This window comes from Betta splendens, chromosome 14, assembly GCF_900634795.4.
Source record: "Betta splendens chromosome 14, fBetSpl5.4, whole genome shotgun sequence".
Taxonomy (NCBI): domain Eukaryota; kingdom Metazoa; phylum Chordata; class Actinopteri; order Anabantiformes; family Osphronemidae; genus Betta; species Betta splendens.
Window position 1 is genome coordinate 12,884,883 of NC_040894.2, and position 17,723 is coordinate 12,902,605.

The following is a 17,723-nucleotide window of genomic DNA, read 5'->3' on the forward strand; positions in this document are numbered from 1 at the left end:
TGTGTGTGTATGTGTGTGTGTGTGTGTGTGTGTGTGTGTGTGTGTGTGTGTGTGTGTGTGTGTGTGTGTGTGTGTGTGTGTGTGATGTACATGTAACACAAGACCTTTTTGTGGATATTGTTAATTTTTTAAAATAAAAAATATTAAAAAAAATCATATATTAGCCACACCAGGTGTCCATGTTGTAACTTTTAATTAAATATGGTAAATGTTTTTTTCCGGACAGTGCAGGACACCGGCACACGACTGGTTGAAAAAAAGTACAGCAGCGTACCACAAAAGTAAAAAGTAACCATTATCTACCGCTGCCTTCTGCGCATTAAAACCATTAAAGTCATCGTCTTCAGTGTCAGAATTAAACAGCTTCACAATTACTTTGTCACACACTTTCTTTACCTCGCAATGGAGGGAGCTGCTGCCACAGAGTCGTCCATGCCTTAATGGACAGGCCTTTTTGACTCGACTTCTTGTAAGTTGGCTATTGTTTTGGCTGTTGTTGAGCGCAGCAGTTCCTGCATGGTTTGCGCGTAAGCATAAGTAAAACATATTCACAATCTCTTTTGGTGAGTTCGGTATTTATTTAAGGGAGAAAGAAGAATCTGCTTCGTCGGCTCTGTCTATCTGATGGTCAGCAAGCCAATCACAGGGGGGTGCATCTTAAAAAAAAACAAACAAGAAACAAAAAGAACTGTACTGTAAGACCAGCAGCAAATAGTTTATAGTTATAGGTACAAATGATTTTTCGCTCTCATATGATGGTGATGAGCGATACTCTGGTGATTGTTCTTTTATTATACTTCTCAATGGGCAGATGTTCCTGTTTATGCTCTTGTTTTCTTTTTATGGCATAAAGTGATTTAAGCACCCCATGATATTTTATGTAGCACTATTGTGTTTTCAAAAGAGCAGTGAAAGTGGAGCCTAAAACACAGCGATAGACTTTTCAATTCCAGGGAAGGAACCATATTGTCATGAGCAGCTGTAAAAGATTGTAGTAAGACGTGTGTGTCAGACTAATTCAGGCCTCGCTACCATGACAACAATACTAACCATTTCTTACAAGATGTTGAACATGTCTATATTTATCTATTTATTAAAACTACTGTCAGCTCTTTAAGCATCTTTCTCTTCAGTTTTATTGCAGTGGAAAGCTTTTACCTCTTTTATGCTCCCATGAGCATTGTTTGGGTGACTTAAAAACAAAAACGCTCACACAGCAAACACAGACAGTGCAGTAACAAATGTGGTAACTGTGCACTTTTATCTGGTGATGACCTTAGTCTTTGCCCATTGAATTTCTACCCATGTGTGTGGTAACCCTGTTTTTGCCTCAAAAATAAAACAGTGGACCTTTTAGGTCAGTGGAACAGTGTTGACATACTGTACAATACAGAGTTTTCCTTCTGCATTGGACGTCTAACAGATGACAGATGACTTAACCATGAGAGGGGGTCCCTGGTGCACAGTGTACTCCCTCTCTCTCGGTCTCTGTCTTCTGGCTGATGTGGTGAAAACTGGTGCCTTTAGAAGTGGTTACTTAACCTGACATCATCAGCTACATTCAGCTGTTAACTGGTAATTTGTTAACCTCTAACTGCAGCGCAGGGAAGTTCAGCCCAAGCTGACACATGGTAGTTCTTCTTGCCTCACACTGGTGAAAGCTGTCATCTTTGCTCAGTGGTAAACTGACTGACAGGTGTAAGGGCAGAATGCACTGTCATGGAGGTCACACAACCTGCTGTACTTAGGCTGCACAGACAGTCTCCCTGGGGACGTTCCTGCCATGGAACGACACTAGAGTCAGTTTCGATTGTGTGCATGCTGCAGTGACAACTCTTTAAAATCTGTCTGTGACTGTCCACTTCCCTGCGCTCACACAGGCATAAGCCACAGGATATTGGCTGAAAAGATTTCATATTTCATGCATATTCCTGCCATTGCCCTGTATGTGAGAACTGTGGAGTATTTTTTGCAAGCTGCAAAAGCCGTAATTTCCATGGCCCTGCTTGACGTTCCTACAGTATGAACATTAGCTCTTTGAGCTAAATCAAGCAGCTAGACATGCAAAGAGCCAGAGATAGAGCCAGAGAGATGGCTATGTGCCATACATGCAGCAGGCTGAGTGGTTGAGTACACCTCCTGCTCGAGATAAATATCTTGCTAGCTACCTGCAGAAGGTAAAATCACTTTTGTAAATACTGCTGAATTGCTCAAGTTTGGATGTTTGTTTGGTGTCACCAGATGCTCCATAGTACTGTATGATATCACTGTCTACTTTAGATTGAAGACACATTATTTATGTCTGTAATAGGCTTTATACACCATCATTGTGACCTTTTTCCTCCTTGAGACATGCCTTTGTTCTTTTTTGGTCTCTCCAACCTTACTGTACTGAACGTGCAGATCTTCTACCACAGAAAATGATATTAGCAGTCAGTGTATACACAAACACAGTGCAGCAGAATGTGTCATTGTTATTGAGTTGATTGATTAATGGCAGAGACATTCAGAAGCTGCCTTCTAGGACCCGGGGAGGAGCATAAAGCTATATTCTTTGACAGTAAGGTTTAGTTAGTGGTGCTATTTAACAACTTATTGTTTTAAGCTGTTTTCTACGTAGAAATATAAATACTGAGGCTTCACAGAGATGCTTTACTCTTTCGACGACAACTCAGCTTGGGTGTTTTCGACTTAATGAATGCTAAGCATTGTGGAATGGATTAAGCACTTAATTTTGTCATGTATTTCTACTCCATTATGAAAGAAATGTGACACAGCAGTGTGTTTATCAAGATTCAGTAGGCAACATATTCTTTTGTACTGTTATAATGGAAAAAGGACTGAGGCTGAAGTAGTCCCCAGTGACTGCCTGAGATGATTACAGACTGTTAACTAATGTTCACATCTGCTAATTTTAGCAGTGATTGTTTTTTTGTTGACTTAAGTGATGTTATTGTGCATGTACTGTATGTAAGCTTGAAGGCAGACCTGGGAACTACTCTACTCCCATGTGAGTTTTAAAGGAACGTCACACGTCCATCACAACATGAAGACACTTTGTATTCATTCGTGCCACGATTTTACTTAGAAGTCATTTGGAGAGAAGCAGGAGGAAAACAGTGGCGCTGGCAAGTTGACTTAGTTAGAGGCAAATTCTGTAGAGGCTATTTATTATGAATTGATTTTCCCCCATTTAGTATACTTAATTATATGCCACCTATCAAAATGAACTTACTGAATGAACTATGAGCAGCACTGCAATTTGCTGTGTCTCCCCGCAGCAGATTATATATTATTTCTACCATAAATTGTTTTTGCCTCAGTCCTCATATATTGCAGAGGACAAACAGCTGCAGTCAGCTGATGCATTAGAAAAAAAAACTGAAAAAAAAGCCTGACTTCAAAAGCTGACCCTGCACCTGAACTTAAATTTTAGATAACTGGGGTATGCAGGTAGGGAGTATGGATGCCTATGTCATGAAGAGACCTTGACCACATGACTAATGTGGTGAGAGGCCTTAAGTCTGTGCGTAAAGTCAAGATACGATTGGCCAGAACCTGTTGGAGTTTGGCGAGAGGAAACGACGCAATGTCAGCAACAACAGAGAGTAAATACGTGAAAGATTTATAGTTCAGTCCTAGACATTTTAATATTTACTATGTATTGCTCTGTTTATCCCTACTTGTACAGTATACAGTATCAGACTATGGCTGGTAGAGTATGTTATCAACTTTACTATACTTCACTCCTGTTTACTGAGTATGTGCATTGTACAGTATGTTAAATACTGTGTGTGCAAAGATAATTTGCATTGAGGAACCTGGGGTGCTGAGAACTGCCAGTATAAGTTGTGTTACAATAAACATGACCTGAAAAGAGAGGTTATGTTTTACCTTTGATTTTACAGGTGCTAGTATTACTTTCTCACCTCAGCTGTAAAACAGGAACTTTCCAATTTTATGAAGCCTCAGTTGTTTCCAACATAACCGAAAGCCAGAGACAAATAAAAAAATCATTGATTCATGAATTTAGTTAAAAATTTAATATTTGTAATGTGGGCATGGTGTGTGTTGGCTACCCTACCAAACATATTAAACTGTCAGTTTTATCACTGGCCAATTTTTGTAGTTTGCTCTACAGAGTAAACTAAATGCTCTAGTATCAGCTAACAGTGTAGTTTTTGCCTAAGCAACACGCCTTTAGGTTCGAGCATCAGTATTTTAGTGATATTAGTCATACTGTATAATATGTTTGCATCACATTAAGCAGGCTTTTTGAGTTGGGAGCAGTGGAGTTTCAGTAAATGAGGTTCAGTACGTATGTGTGTCTACATTTCAGCAGATAAAACACCTACTTGTGTTTTGGGAACAGCTGATGGGCCTTGTTGGTTTTTCAGAAGTGTTTATGCAAAAGGTGTGAAATCTCACAGATGGTTTGTGAAAGAGCCGTAAATTGCAGACTTATTTATCATATGGAGATGAAGGATTAAAACCGCCCCTTCCACAGTAGAGCATGAGTTTTTTTTTTTTTTTCTTTTCATTCACTTTATCTTTAATTTCAGGGAGATATATAGTAACAACTTGGCCACAGAGTCATCATCTATATTAAAGCAATCACCTGATCTCACATTTTTTTTAGATGTCTCAGTAAGTCAGCATTTACTGTTTGGTCAGAAAGAATACTGGGAAGTGTCAGTTCAAACCTGGGATGAAATGTAGGATTGGTGCTGTACATTAACTCTCTGCCTCCATTAGTGAAGACCATAGCTTAATTTACCTTTTTTTGTCCTTCCTTCTATTTTCCTGTGTGCATAAAACAAACGAACCGCCTTACTGTAACTCTAAATCTTTTGTTTAAACAGATTGTTGAATTCTTTATGTCTTTTCACCTCCTAAAACCTGCATAAAACACTAAAATGTTAACAGGATATAATAATAATAAGAATAATTTTCAGAAACTGTTTTTATACAGTGCAATTACCATAACTTTGACGAACTGCTGAAACAGTTCATCAGTGTCTTTATATAACACAAATACATTGAACCTTTAGTGTAAACTACACTATTGTAGCGGTGGCAGTTTTATTATGGTGTAGCTTGGAGCGGTCAGGATCAGCCGGTAATGATCACTTGAGCTTAAGTAATTCTCTGCTGCATTGGACTTCCCAGTTACCATGTACTGTAGGAAATGACATGAGTAGCCAATAAGCTCAGCTTTGCCTGTGATAGTGTTGGGCAAACACTTGCACTGCACCGATAAATCAAAGAGCCTGTCACTTCAATGGAGCTGAGAACAAACCAACAAAATGCATTCAGTAAATGCTGAAGTGGCCTCAGTGTGTGTCTCCGCGGATTTGTAACTTCAGTTTCTCCTGTTACATACTCATAGTCAAACATTTTTTTTACAGGACTCCCTTCTGTTTTACAGTTGTTTTATCTTTTTAAATAATTATTGGTCCAGAAAACCTATTAGTGACTGTCTATATTTGTATAGTGGCTTAATTTGATTCAAATTAAATATTTGAAGTCTTCTTCACTTTTTAGCTGAGCTTTTTATAATTATTGAGGCAGGAAGGGATGTCGTCTGATTGGTGATGCTCTAATAGAGTTGATAAAAGACGAAGTGTATTACTGAATGCAGCAGTGATAATTTAAGACATTTTAACAAAGTCCAAAATAGATTTTAATTAAAGCCGGATTTATTGAGTGAAAAAAAGAAGCCCTCTAAGTTAAAAGATAGAAAATGGCGTCTACTTTGGTTTTGTTTGGAAGCACAGCTCCTAGACTTTGTGGATGACTTTCTTAACAATCGCTGAATAGCATTACTGACACCTGATTGTCAGAAAGGTGTCCAGATTCTACAGACGTTCTGGTTATATGGGGCCCTTCTTGTCTAGTTACTGTACCAACCACCAGTTACACAAAGACACCAGGCATCTTTGCCTCTTCACCAGTCATGAAAATAGACTAAACATTTTAAAATGGATAAAAATGTGATTAAACACTGTTGCACTACAACATCACCTCTAATAAATTCAGCACTGATGGTGATTTTGAACAGGAAGTTACCATGTTTTCCAAATCACAGCTGCAGTCAGCAGTATACTATGTCCTTTCAATTGGCAAACCTTATTCTTCATTTTTATTGCAGAGTAAGCTGTTGAATTAAACAGTGTCTTGCTGTGAATGCTTTGCCAAGTGCTGAGCTTCCAGTACAGTAAGTGCAACAATAGTCTGCTTGAGTTATCCAAGAACTTTGAGGAAGTGTTGCATGGAAACAGCAATCTTACTATCTTACAGTAGCTACAGCACAACAGACACTATTCAGAAAGGCCTGTGTTTCACCTTGGCCATGTGAAACGAGCGGAGTTGGTTTGGATGCACATGTTTTCCAGCTCATTGAGAGTCTGCCCTTTTCTGGCACTGTTGTTTTCCTCCATTGTGGGGATGATGAGCCTTCACTGGGTTTCTAATTACCAGTTAAGGGACAGGTCTGTGGTCTCTTGTTACACTGTTAGCTTTAATGTCTGTGTACTATAAATAGTGCAGGTCATTGCCTCCTGCTGCCTCATCTGCGTAGAGGGCAGCATGCACTGATAATGACTCCTTTGGTTTAACTGAGGTAAGGTACAGTAAGATGGATTTTTGAAGAAAACAAAGATTAAAATCCTAATTCTGATCCCTAACACAAGTTATCTCAAGGCACTAACTAAATTAAATGAAACCCTGACGATCCCTGTTCGTACACAGCACATCTACACTCAATAATCAACATTTAACATCATTGCGATCTTTAAAATCATTCAGAATCTCAATTACTGTAGATGCTCTGAATCTGTGTCTCTGAAATGTTTGTAGACCTGGAGTTTGGCAATGCATCTCAATCTTCCTATAGAACCTCTGGAGTCGATAAAGTGTGTCTGATATTTGCCCATTCCAAAGCCTCTTCACTTCTGACTTGTCTCTATCCTTTGAGTCACGGATGGTCGACTCTTCCCAATCCAAGGTCTGAACAAGCTGTAAAGATCTCCGTCCCAGTTTGACTGCATTCTGGTCAGTCAGCCTGCCCCGTTCTGTTGTCTGCCACACACACTGCTTGAAGTTCGGTCCCGTGGTGTTTGCTAGAGGATGTTTGATACTCTGTTAAAGCTGCTTTGATTCTTGGTCTTCACTGTGACCAAGGTCCTTATTGTCTGGACTTCAACCTTCATCATTTTAGTAGAGTAGAGCTCCCTGGGTGAAGTTGACAATCCCTCAGCAAAGCCACAGTAAGGGGCACCTGTCATACAGTATGTGTCAGATTTTGCAAAATGCTGATATTTACAGGATGAAAAGATAAATGTCTGTGTACAGAGTTTAAAATTATGCAACAAACTATAATTTTGCACGAATCTGAATGTCTATACTAAATGTCTTTATACAGTAAAATTGAAGTAAAAACTAAAAGTAGTTTTGTCTGTCTAACTGCTCCCCAGCTATTCACTTACAGTACTTGTTTTACATTGTCATTCATTATTTTTGCTCTGTGTGACCCCTGACTATTTCTAATGCTGTGCTCCACCTCCGAATCCATCCTGCCAGAGTCTAATTCATTGTGGATTAGAGCAACAAGTTCTCAGATACATAATAGAGGACTGAATGAGCATCAGTGAAATTTAATGATCTTCTTTCTGTACAGTTGCTAAGCAACTATTCTGTCTGAAGCCATGCTGTCCCAAAAGAAATGCTGCACCATTGGTCTGAAGAACAGAGGAATGAAAAGCCAACGGAATTTAACTACATCTGTCCTGCATGTTGACTCTTTCTGCTTTAGCATATATCTGTATGGATGGAATAAAATTTAACTTAACCAACCAGTTTCTTTCTCAACAAGTCTTTCGGTCTGGTTTTAGTAGAATCAGTATTTAGGTGTTTAATTTAGTTTTGTGTGTGGAGAGTAGTAGGAGAAAGAGGTTGTCAGAGCTACAGTATAGTTATTAGCCACAGAGTGAAATCAACCTCCTTTGTTTTTCTCTTTTTGGTCATTTTTACCCCTGTCTGTTCTGTAGTTCTGGTTCCAGTTCACACAGAAAACATTTATGCAGAAATAAATAAAAATGACAAAAGGCAATATTTGCACAGTTTGCATTTGTTTTGTCATATGCCAGAATTCACAGTTGCACAGTGAACACAGTTGCATCACAAGTAAAATTGACTTGATTTGATTTAAAATTGATTGAAGAAAGGACTTAAATGTGTTATGTGGAGCTACAATGGACGGATCAACAGGTATGGCAGGTGCAAAGGAATAGCCTCTTTGGTGTGCGATAAAGGTGCAGGAGAGTAGGGGTGAGGCAGTTAAAATGCTCTGTGTCATCCACCCAGAATGTTTGAACAGTGATGAACACTGGTGTGAAACGGTAAACATAATTCAAGTACGACTACTCTACCACAGGGACAGCAACACATACAGTATGGGGACCTTGCTCTACCAGTCACAGCTGCGTGCTTCAGCAGTTTTATCCTCTGAAATCAGAGGTCGACCAGTTTTTTGAAAAGAAAAGGACCTACCTCTTAATGAGCTGAGTAATGCCAGGGCTTCAGTTTGTTTCATAATTTGTTTGCAAAATTCATATTTTCATCCACTGTATTGCAGGAAGGAAATTGTACTAAATAATAATTTGCTGGAGATGTACTGGAGATAATACCATAATGCCATGTCATCTATTGTGTATCTACTGTATTGTATACATGCGGTTGCTGTTGCATACTCTAAAGGTACAAGATACGCATCCACTCTTGCAAAAGTGAAATCAGTGTTCTCAGGTTATCAGCTATTACTTCAGGCAAAACCATTGATCAGCATGTAGCTACATGTAGCAATCATTAGTAGGTAGGGTTAGTGTGCTAGTAGTGGCCTTTGCAATCCCTGCCTTTTTGTGCAGTTCAATGAAATATACTGGGAAAAATAATAAATAAAATAATATAATAAAAAAAAATGTCTATATGTAAATATAATATTAAATGCTGATCCCACAGTACATACCTGCCATTATTAATTATTATCATCACTATGTCTGTCATCTGCTATTATAAATGAGAAATCAACTTTAACAACCACTCTTCCTATTGTCCAGATAGTAAATTATTTCACTATTAGTGGATCATGGGGTCCAATTAAAGCCGTGACCCAGTGCAGTCACTGTAAGCAATCATTGTGCCTTTTAAAGTAAATGGATCATTTGCATTTACATTTGCCAGCAATTAGGTGTAATTATTTAAACCAACAAGGGACGCTTCAAAGGGTGACATCCGTTGTTCTCATATAATCAGAACAGTCTGCTCTTTATCTTGTTCTGCAGTGTGCTTTGCTTATTCAGTTATCACCACATAGCAGTGTTCCTGCTTTGTTTTTGTTTTTGTCTGACACTAAAATTCTTTTTATTCACATTGCTGTGAACAACAGATGACCTGCCAGCCGATGTCTGTGTCTGGACAATTCTGATGTAACTCAGCCCACAAACATTGATGGTTTATTTCTTCCTGTGCCTGGTAAAGGGCCACTCTTGCTGCCTTGCTTACTTTGTGATTTACATGAAAAAATGCCAGACTGACAGGCTGTGTCTGCTACTCATGTTTATTTAATTTTGGTAAATGTTGTACGTTCTGCTGGCTTATGCTGAATTTATGTGTTTTTCATCAAGTCTGGTGCCTTTGCTGTCTAATTTCTCTCCTGTGAAAGGAGGCATACTTTTGCTTATTTGTAGGCGTAACTCCATCCTCTTGCCCGCTACACCACCACCAGGCCTGGTGTAGCATTCAGGCTTCTACTGTATCATGATATCACACTGAGATTGCCCATTACCCCAGCTCTCCTCAGCGCTGTCTGTATCCTGGAATATTTGTATTTGTTGAGCAGCCAGACAACAAGCAGGAAATCAGGTCGTCATACACAGGGCATCCCATTGTCTCCCTTCACACACCCTCCTGACTCAAATGGGAATGTGATGAGATTAGTGCCAGAAAATTGGCTGTCTGTCAGGGTGATTGTGTTTGTGTCTTTTAAGCAGCATACTGTATGTAAGAGCCCCTTGTCAAAACCGCTGTCATCAGAAATAAGGAAATGTAAGAATAGAGGTGAACAAACATGTTTGTCTGTCAGGGGACAGACAACTGCTCCATCTTGCTTCTGATTGGAATAACATTGCAACATCCCAGCAACTGTGTATTTTAGTGTAATTACCTGCATATTTTCTAACTTTTGGACTGTTTGACAAATAATGTCCTGTTTCATTGCCATGTACTGTGAACACAATCTATTCTTGTAAATTACCATTAATGATTTCTCCACTTGATCTTGGTTGACTACTCCATATATACAGTAATTTAAGGGTTTTTAATACAGTACTAATGAATGGCAGGTTTCTGTGGCTTATTTCTTCTTAGTGTTAAGCTATTCTGTACAGTATCTAGAATCTATTATGTTTTACCTTGTATTGCAGTAAGTGCAGTAGGTTAACAAAACCTGTAATATGTTGAGCAGAAATAAAATGCAACTCTGACATTTGGAGCCAGTCTCTAGTGCGAGTGTGTACAAAGGAAGTAAAGTCAGTGGTCCAAGAGGAGACATCGTAAAGGAAGTTTTGGTTTCTTCTGTTTCATTTTTTAAAAGGCTGTGGAAGAATTCAGTCCACTGTGGTTTCATGATTTTGCATCATCAGCTGCCACCTTTGAACAAACACCATATTGCAGTGATGTCTTGAGAATATTTGCCACAAACATCCAGTTGGACTAAAGGGCTGGTTGCACACACTGGTAGTCCTAAATATACACTTCACTAAATACTACCCACAAGTACCGCAAGCAAGTGAGATGTTACTGCAACGTTGAGATGGCTGCGAACCGTTAAATTGCATAACAAAGCAGTTCAGCCACTCTAATCATTTCTATAATTGGTTACATCAGCATGAACTGCAGCAGTGAAGCAACCAGACATTTGCTATAGACTACATTCAGTGCTTGTTTAATGCTATTTCACACCTACTGAAAATGTGATAATCAGGTCAAGGGCTCCCTGAGGAACGACAGACAATCACTGTTCAGCTTAACTAGGTAGATGAAACTAAAATAGGCTGTTGTCCTAGAGTGCTCCACAAGGAGAGATTGTGCTTATCCATCTTTATTAGCATTCATTAGATCTCAGCGGTTGTTTACTTTGTCTGTTGTTGTGTCGTGATGTGAGCCGTGTGTGTGTGTGTGTGTGTGTGATAGAGAGCAGATGTAGTTTGAGCTTGGTGCTGAATGAAGCACTATCATGGGAGGCCAGATTCATTAAGCCTCTGCTGCATTCAAGTGCTCTCTCTGTCTCCCTCAACATGTCTCTGTTCCTCTTTCCTGCCGTCTCCTTGCTTTTTTTCTCACTCCTCTGTGCTGGGAGCCAAGTTTCTCACTGTGTGTTATCCAATTAATTGTCTTAGCGAGACATGTCGATCAGGCTCCTTCAGTGTAATGTCAGGGTGTGACAGATGTGAGGTCCAGCTCGTTAGTTTAGATGTTCAGATCGCTGCAGCACGTGGAGGCGTGGAGGCTAAAAGTTAAAACTTAACAGTGAGTGTTAAACAGAACTCAATGAGTCATCTGTTGGCTGCAGTCTGGCTCCTCAATTCATCATCCTTATGCTCTTTCTTATTTCAGTTTATTATTTTTAAACTGCTTTCTTTGGCAGGGAGAGTTTTCCATTGTTTCACTCTCTGTCTCCCTTATTGTGGAAGTAGTAATGCAGACGTTTTGTTCCCTGTTTACTGTGAGCTGTAGACAAAGCACAGTGCACGTTTTGTAGACAGCTTCATTCTCCACAGTAAATCATGGAAATGAAGTAACAATAAGCAAAACAGCTTTTGGGTGGAATGAGAAGTTCACTGAGATTGTTTGAAAGTAACTCTCTAGCACACTGGATGTGATGTGACTGTCAAAATCTAAAATGTGCAGAAAGTGCTCCTCACAGTTCAATATATAGACTTTGTACACCACTAGACAATGGCGGTAATGAAAGCGAGTGCATAGTGGCCATATTGGGCAATTACTTCCCTTTCTGTGTCTTTATAAGGCTCTGAAATAGGGAATTTGTCTTGCTATTGTTCAGTGAGCAGTGTGCATAATTTATTTCAGGCAATCAGTCGTGTTTGCCGGCGTGGAGGCATGCAGGAGGCTGCTACAATTGGGCCTCTCTCAGCCCCATCATAACTTTGTCATTTATTCTGCACGCTGACAATGCATGTCATGTTGCATTATTTGCCTTGGATGAGTGTGGGTGGAAAAGGCAAACACGATTAGTTGATGCATGCACTTGTGTTTCTTCGTGTGAATCGAGGTCTTTAGAAACGGTTTAGCGGGTCGGTGCCAGCGCCACACCCAGCAGAGGCGTCCTTCTGACAGAGCGGCATATCTGTAACACTGCACAGACGCACCGGTGGCGGTCCATGAATGAGTAAATGCTGCTGCCTGGGATGTGCACGGTTGGGATTGGGGAAACAGAGTGGTTTAGGTGCCAGAGTGGTTCTCCTGATTGGAGAAGGCTTTACAGGACTAGTGCATCTTGAATGTGGTTGTATATAAATATAATCTAGATGATATGCGGCCCTTGAAAATGTTACTGGGTGAAAAATGTACAGTAGTTGTTTTTTTTCTTCCAACATGTAAATCGAAACAATACCAAGCTGTTCAGTTTGCATTAGAATTGATGCCAGTTTGAAGCCACATTGTTGTCACATCAAATTTTGATTGGGTTCAGATGTGGTTAGCATATTGTAATTAAACAATGTATTTCTCACAGCTGCTTGAACATTTGCAGAGTACACATCCACCCAGAATTCAGTTATATAAAGTAGATGGTACTAAATGCTCACAACCTAAACTGGTGGCTGTAGCTGTAGACAGCTTTGATGCATTACAGTCTCTCAGTGGTTTTATCGATCAGTGGTGTCAAATTGTAACCCTGTCTCTTTGGAAGTACTTTGCGATATTGGAGTTGTAGCTCGCCACACTGGTTAGTTTTTGAAATCCACTTGAAGAGAACCACTACTGTACATACAGTATATATCGCTGTGGGACATGAGGCAGATGATGACTAACATGAGATGTGCTAATTGCTGCTGAACACCCTGATTCACACACATACTGTACAAACAGTATATGAACAAGACCAGAGAGCCTGCAGCCAGTGAGGACTGAGGCTGAAATCAAGATTAGATGAAGGCATTAAAGGCTGGAAACCACCAAAGTTTTACGATTCATCCTCTGGACACCACAATACAGACTAAAACCGATTGCAACCAATTATTGAACAAAATATGTGATGGGATGATTGCCCCTCGGTTCTAGTCGGCTACTTAGTATACAGTACACTACTAAGAATATTTTGCAGTCATATGGGCCTTTTTCCATCTTGCTCAGTTGTAATTTAATTATTGCATTTCACTGTTGAGGTGCAGACTCGTCAGACTAGCTGGATGATTGATCCATACGGTAAATGAAATACCAGATGAGGCAAAACATCAGATCTAATATGGGCTTTCCCTTCTTCCTCTGTAGAAGAACACAGCATTGAAACCCAAGGAATGCAGAGCCAACCAGGCAGGGCCCCTGCACAAGAAAAAGACTGCCCGGGTCCACAACGGGCTGAGCCTGGAACCTTACAAGAACAATCACCACCACCGGCCTTCCGATCAGGAGAACAACCCTCGCCTGGCACACAGACCAAGCAAGAAGAAGAAGAAACGCCTGAACAAGAAACACTCCTTGGTGAGTAGAAAATGTCTGAAGAGAAAATAGAAAATGAGCTGCTGATGCTAACAGTATAGTCTGGTACAGTTTGTCTTCATTTTCTTTAGGTCTATTTAATGTCTGGGACAAGGGTCCAGCTCAGCACAGTGTGTTCTGTTACTTTTCCATTATGCTGAAAAAAGTCAGGTGTCAATGCAGTGACTTCCCAGTAGAGTGAAATCTATTAGGCTGCTTGTTTTGTCTAATCTACGCTGTGCTAATGCAACAGTTATATGGTGTGTTGATTAATTAATATGAAAAGTCACTTTACTGGAGGCGAGATGGTTGGAGGTGTCTGCTTATTAATAATAATGTTGGTTTCTAATATTAATGTGATGACACATAAATGACTGTATGAAGGCAGGAACCCATGAGATTTTGTGTTTTCATTTGGACTAAATTCACAAGTAGACGTTTGTGGCATTAATGCGTGTTGACTTGTGGGTGTGTGTTGGCCATGAGTTGTGTTTAAGTAGTGGGACTTCTGATGTTCTGAGCTTGCACACACAAACACGCACGCACGCACGCACGCACGCACGCACACACACACACACACACGCGCACACACACAATGCTGACACAATAACTTTCCACATTACAGGCGTCTGTGACCCAGTAGCAATACTGACTTATTCCACCTGTAATTTAGACACTAGCATCAACTCTTTTAAAATTTAGTGGCTTGGTTTAATCCTTAATGATTAAATCACAGTAGATTATGGTATTCTAATATATTTGGCTTTGAGAAGTGTCTAATGTCACCTTAATCTGTCACGCTTTAGGAAAAGATCATCATCTTTGCCCTGCACCACCTCTTTGTGTCCTCTCTAAGGAGAAACAAGCTTGTAGCGTTATCAGGCGCAACGATTACATTTTTTGCTTCGCTATAAATAAATGTTAAGGCATTGTCCTTACACAAGGTTACGCTTTAAATGTCAGAAGTTTTTCTCAAGGCTTAGTTCTCAATTTAGAAATATTAGAGTGTAGAGAGAGAGAGCACATGTGTTACAGTATCAACATGTTTTTAAGCTCTGCTTTTAAGTGTAATGGGGGAGAAATAGAGAGAATTTTCTATTGAATAAAGCAAGAGGTGTTTTTCTTCCCTGTGTTTCTTCTCCTTCCAGCCAAGCTCACAGATTGCAGCAAATGCTTTCGATCTCTGGCACTGACCCAATCTACTGAACTATGAGATATTGTAAGCTCAAGGGGGGAAAATAGAGAAATGTTTATGAGCGGCTCTGACATATTGCTTCACAAAAAAGATCCTAGATAGAGGAAGCTTCAGCGGAGATGGATGAGAGAACAGTAGCGAGCAGCAGAACCAATAAATCTCTAACTCTTCTCATCTTTTATCACATTGGAGCGAAGTTCTTTGTTCCACGGTTGTGTTTCTCATTGTCACTTCAACCATATTAAATTGTTTATCCAGCCTTTGAAAAAAATGATTTTGAAGCAGTTGTTGTTGTTGCTTAAAAAAAATGAAGTTAATGTCAGACAGTGCTCAGCAGCAGCTGTGTATGTGTGTCTGCGCCTTTTGTGTTTGCAGATAAACAGGTAATATGAGGAGTGAGAATAATTGTAGGGGATAACAATGATACAGCTGCAGCAAAAGGGCTCAAGTTATTACTGTTACTGTTATAACAGTGGTAATTTTAATGAACCACTTTCAGTTGAGGCTTTAGTAGTTCAGCTAAATAAATACACCCAGACTTCACAAGTTAGAATTGTTTGCATCTGTTTAGTTGCTTACTTTTATTTTTTCTCTGAAATGTAAAAAAGTATATCTTACAGCACAGGTACAGTAAATGTTGGTTTGGGGTCATGGTTGCACTGTAGATAGAACTTCCCCACACTGCTACAGCATGTGTGAGTGTATGTGGTGGTAGGCAGGGTGGGAGGTGGTTCTCCTGTCTGGTAGGACTCTGCTCTGCTCACTGATGTTGGCGTCGCTGCCTGTGGGCTGTGTTGCTTTGTACAGGCGCTGTGGAGGAACAGAGGGGCATGCTGTGCAGCCCATCTGCTCGCTGGCAGGAGCACTGGGTGGGGGCAAGTAAGGAGGGCTCAGGTTGGACCTTCCCCCTGTGATGCCCCACATCCTTGTTCCACCACCTGCCTGTCTGTTGCTGGTCGGCCTGTCTGACTGGCCGTCCTGGTCCTTGGACATCTTGGTAATTTGTATTGGATGAGCGTCACTCATGAAGGAATAGTCGCTTGTCTGAATAAGAAAACTTGGTGTCATGTCAATAGACATAACACGCAACTACCATTGGGTGTGATGTGGATATATTGGCCCCTTTGTTCCTCATGCAGACATACAGTATAATGCACAGTGTGAGGGGAGGATATTATCAAATTATTTGATATATTCTGTAGACATTTTTAACTGAGCTCATGTTTGAGACAAACGCGTCTAAGTGGTTAAACCTTCAGTGTAAATCTCCCTTTTGTAAACCTCCCCAGCTTATTTAAAGGAACCATGGATTAGGTGTGATCTTGGCATCAGGCGGTGTCAGCTGGTTGTGGTGTTATATGGGCTCATTATGAGGCAGCGTGGTGTAATGGGGTTAACAGAGCATCCTGGTAGTGGTTGGTGGAATTAAGAATGTCTTTATCTCTGAATGTTTGTTGAGTCATTCTTTTGGTATTAAGCATTGTTGCCTTAACACTGCAGAATCTCGGCTTGGCTTGTTTAAACTGTAAAGATACAGTGGTTTTGTTATATTATTACACTTACACTTTTTAGGCTACAAATGTTATTAATAAAGAAAATAATGTCAGGCTTGTCAGCTCTCCATACATGTCCCAATTTGTCAGAAACCTTAAATGTGTGGGAGAACTGCCGTGGTCTCCAGTCTTTGTCCCAGAGGTGAGGAGTAATTGCTGTAGAGGTGTATGGTGTTTAACCTCAGGGTTTACAGACAGATCTCCAGAAACTCTAACCAGGTCAGCCAGTCAAACAGAGGGCTGCAGTGCCTGGCCTCTGGCTGCCTGAAGCATCTCAGTGGGTAGACCGCCGTGCCACCTTACCTGAGGGTGAAGCCCTGCCTTAGGCCTGCTGCTGGCTGTGTTATTATTTAAGATCACCACCCTAGTGCTGGTGGCCACATGTACCTGAAAACGTACACTAATGGCATGGTGAATACTGTATGTCTTTGTTCTGAGGGCACGCATGCATGCTTCGTAAATATCAGCTTTGGGGGTCGCTCTTAACAAGCTTATCCGCTAAGCCAATAAGAGATTCACAGCAATGACCTGATTGGCAGATAAGATGCTAAATCTATTCTAGGAAGGCCTTGGTTGTAGGGATAATTGTCGCAGTCACAGTGGTGGTTTTTACTGTAACACTAAATACGAATATAATCCTGATCTGTATTGTGTTTGCTGAAGATTTGAGTGTGTTTTTACTGTATCAGCTGTCCTCCTCCTTCTCAAGACCTCCTGACAGTATATTTACACGCCCACAATTCCAGCGACATGGATCTGCCCACCACGTCTGCACCGAGTGACGGGTTGTGTTTACCATGTCCCCTCTGCCAACCACTTGTCGTTATCACAAACGTCTGACGCTGTTTGACAGGTCTAGGCCACCACGTCTTTGAAAATGGTTGGGTTTTATCGTTTCCAGCCTGCGTTCCCGGCATTCACAAACCTTCTCTTTTGAAGTGTCACTTTTCTTTCCGAGATGACGGGTAGGATGAGGGAGGAGGATGGACTTCCCCTCTGCCTGACTGTTAAACTGAGTCATTTCACTGCATTTTCACAGTGAACGCTCTGTAGCCGCCGTAGGGCAGCAGAGCAGTGAAATGAAGGACACGCAGCATGGCTCCCACTAGCTTCTGACCAGCCTGATGCCGGTTCTCACTCTTGACAACGCACACAGTCAATTTGTGAAGAATTAAGTGGCTGCACTTTAAACCACTCAA

General features: G+C 40.6%; 1 protein-coding gene across 9 annotated transcripts in view; it reads left to right on the forward strand.

The window, feature by feature from the left end:
• Positions 1 to 17,723, forward strand: part of auts2a (activator of transcription and developmental regulator AUTS2 a) — a 198,115-nt gene that overhangs the window by 20,692 nt on the left and 159,700 nt on the right. For all 9 annotated transcript variants that reach the window (XM_029172675.3, XM_041073885.2, XM_041073884.2 and 6 more), the window contains exon 3: positions 13,570 to 13,779. In XM_029172675.3, coding sequence (XP_029028508.1) covers positions 13,570 to 13,779 — 210 coding nt within the window. The remainder of the gene's footprint in view (positions 1 to 13,569; positions 13,780 to 17,723) is intronic.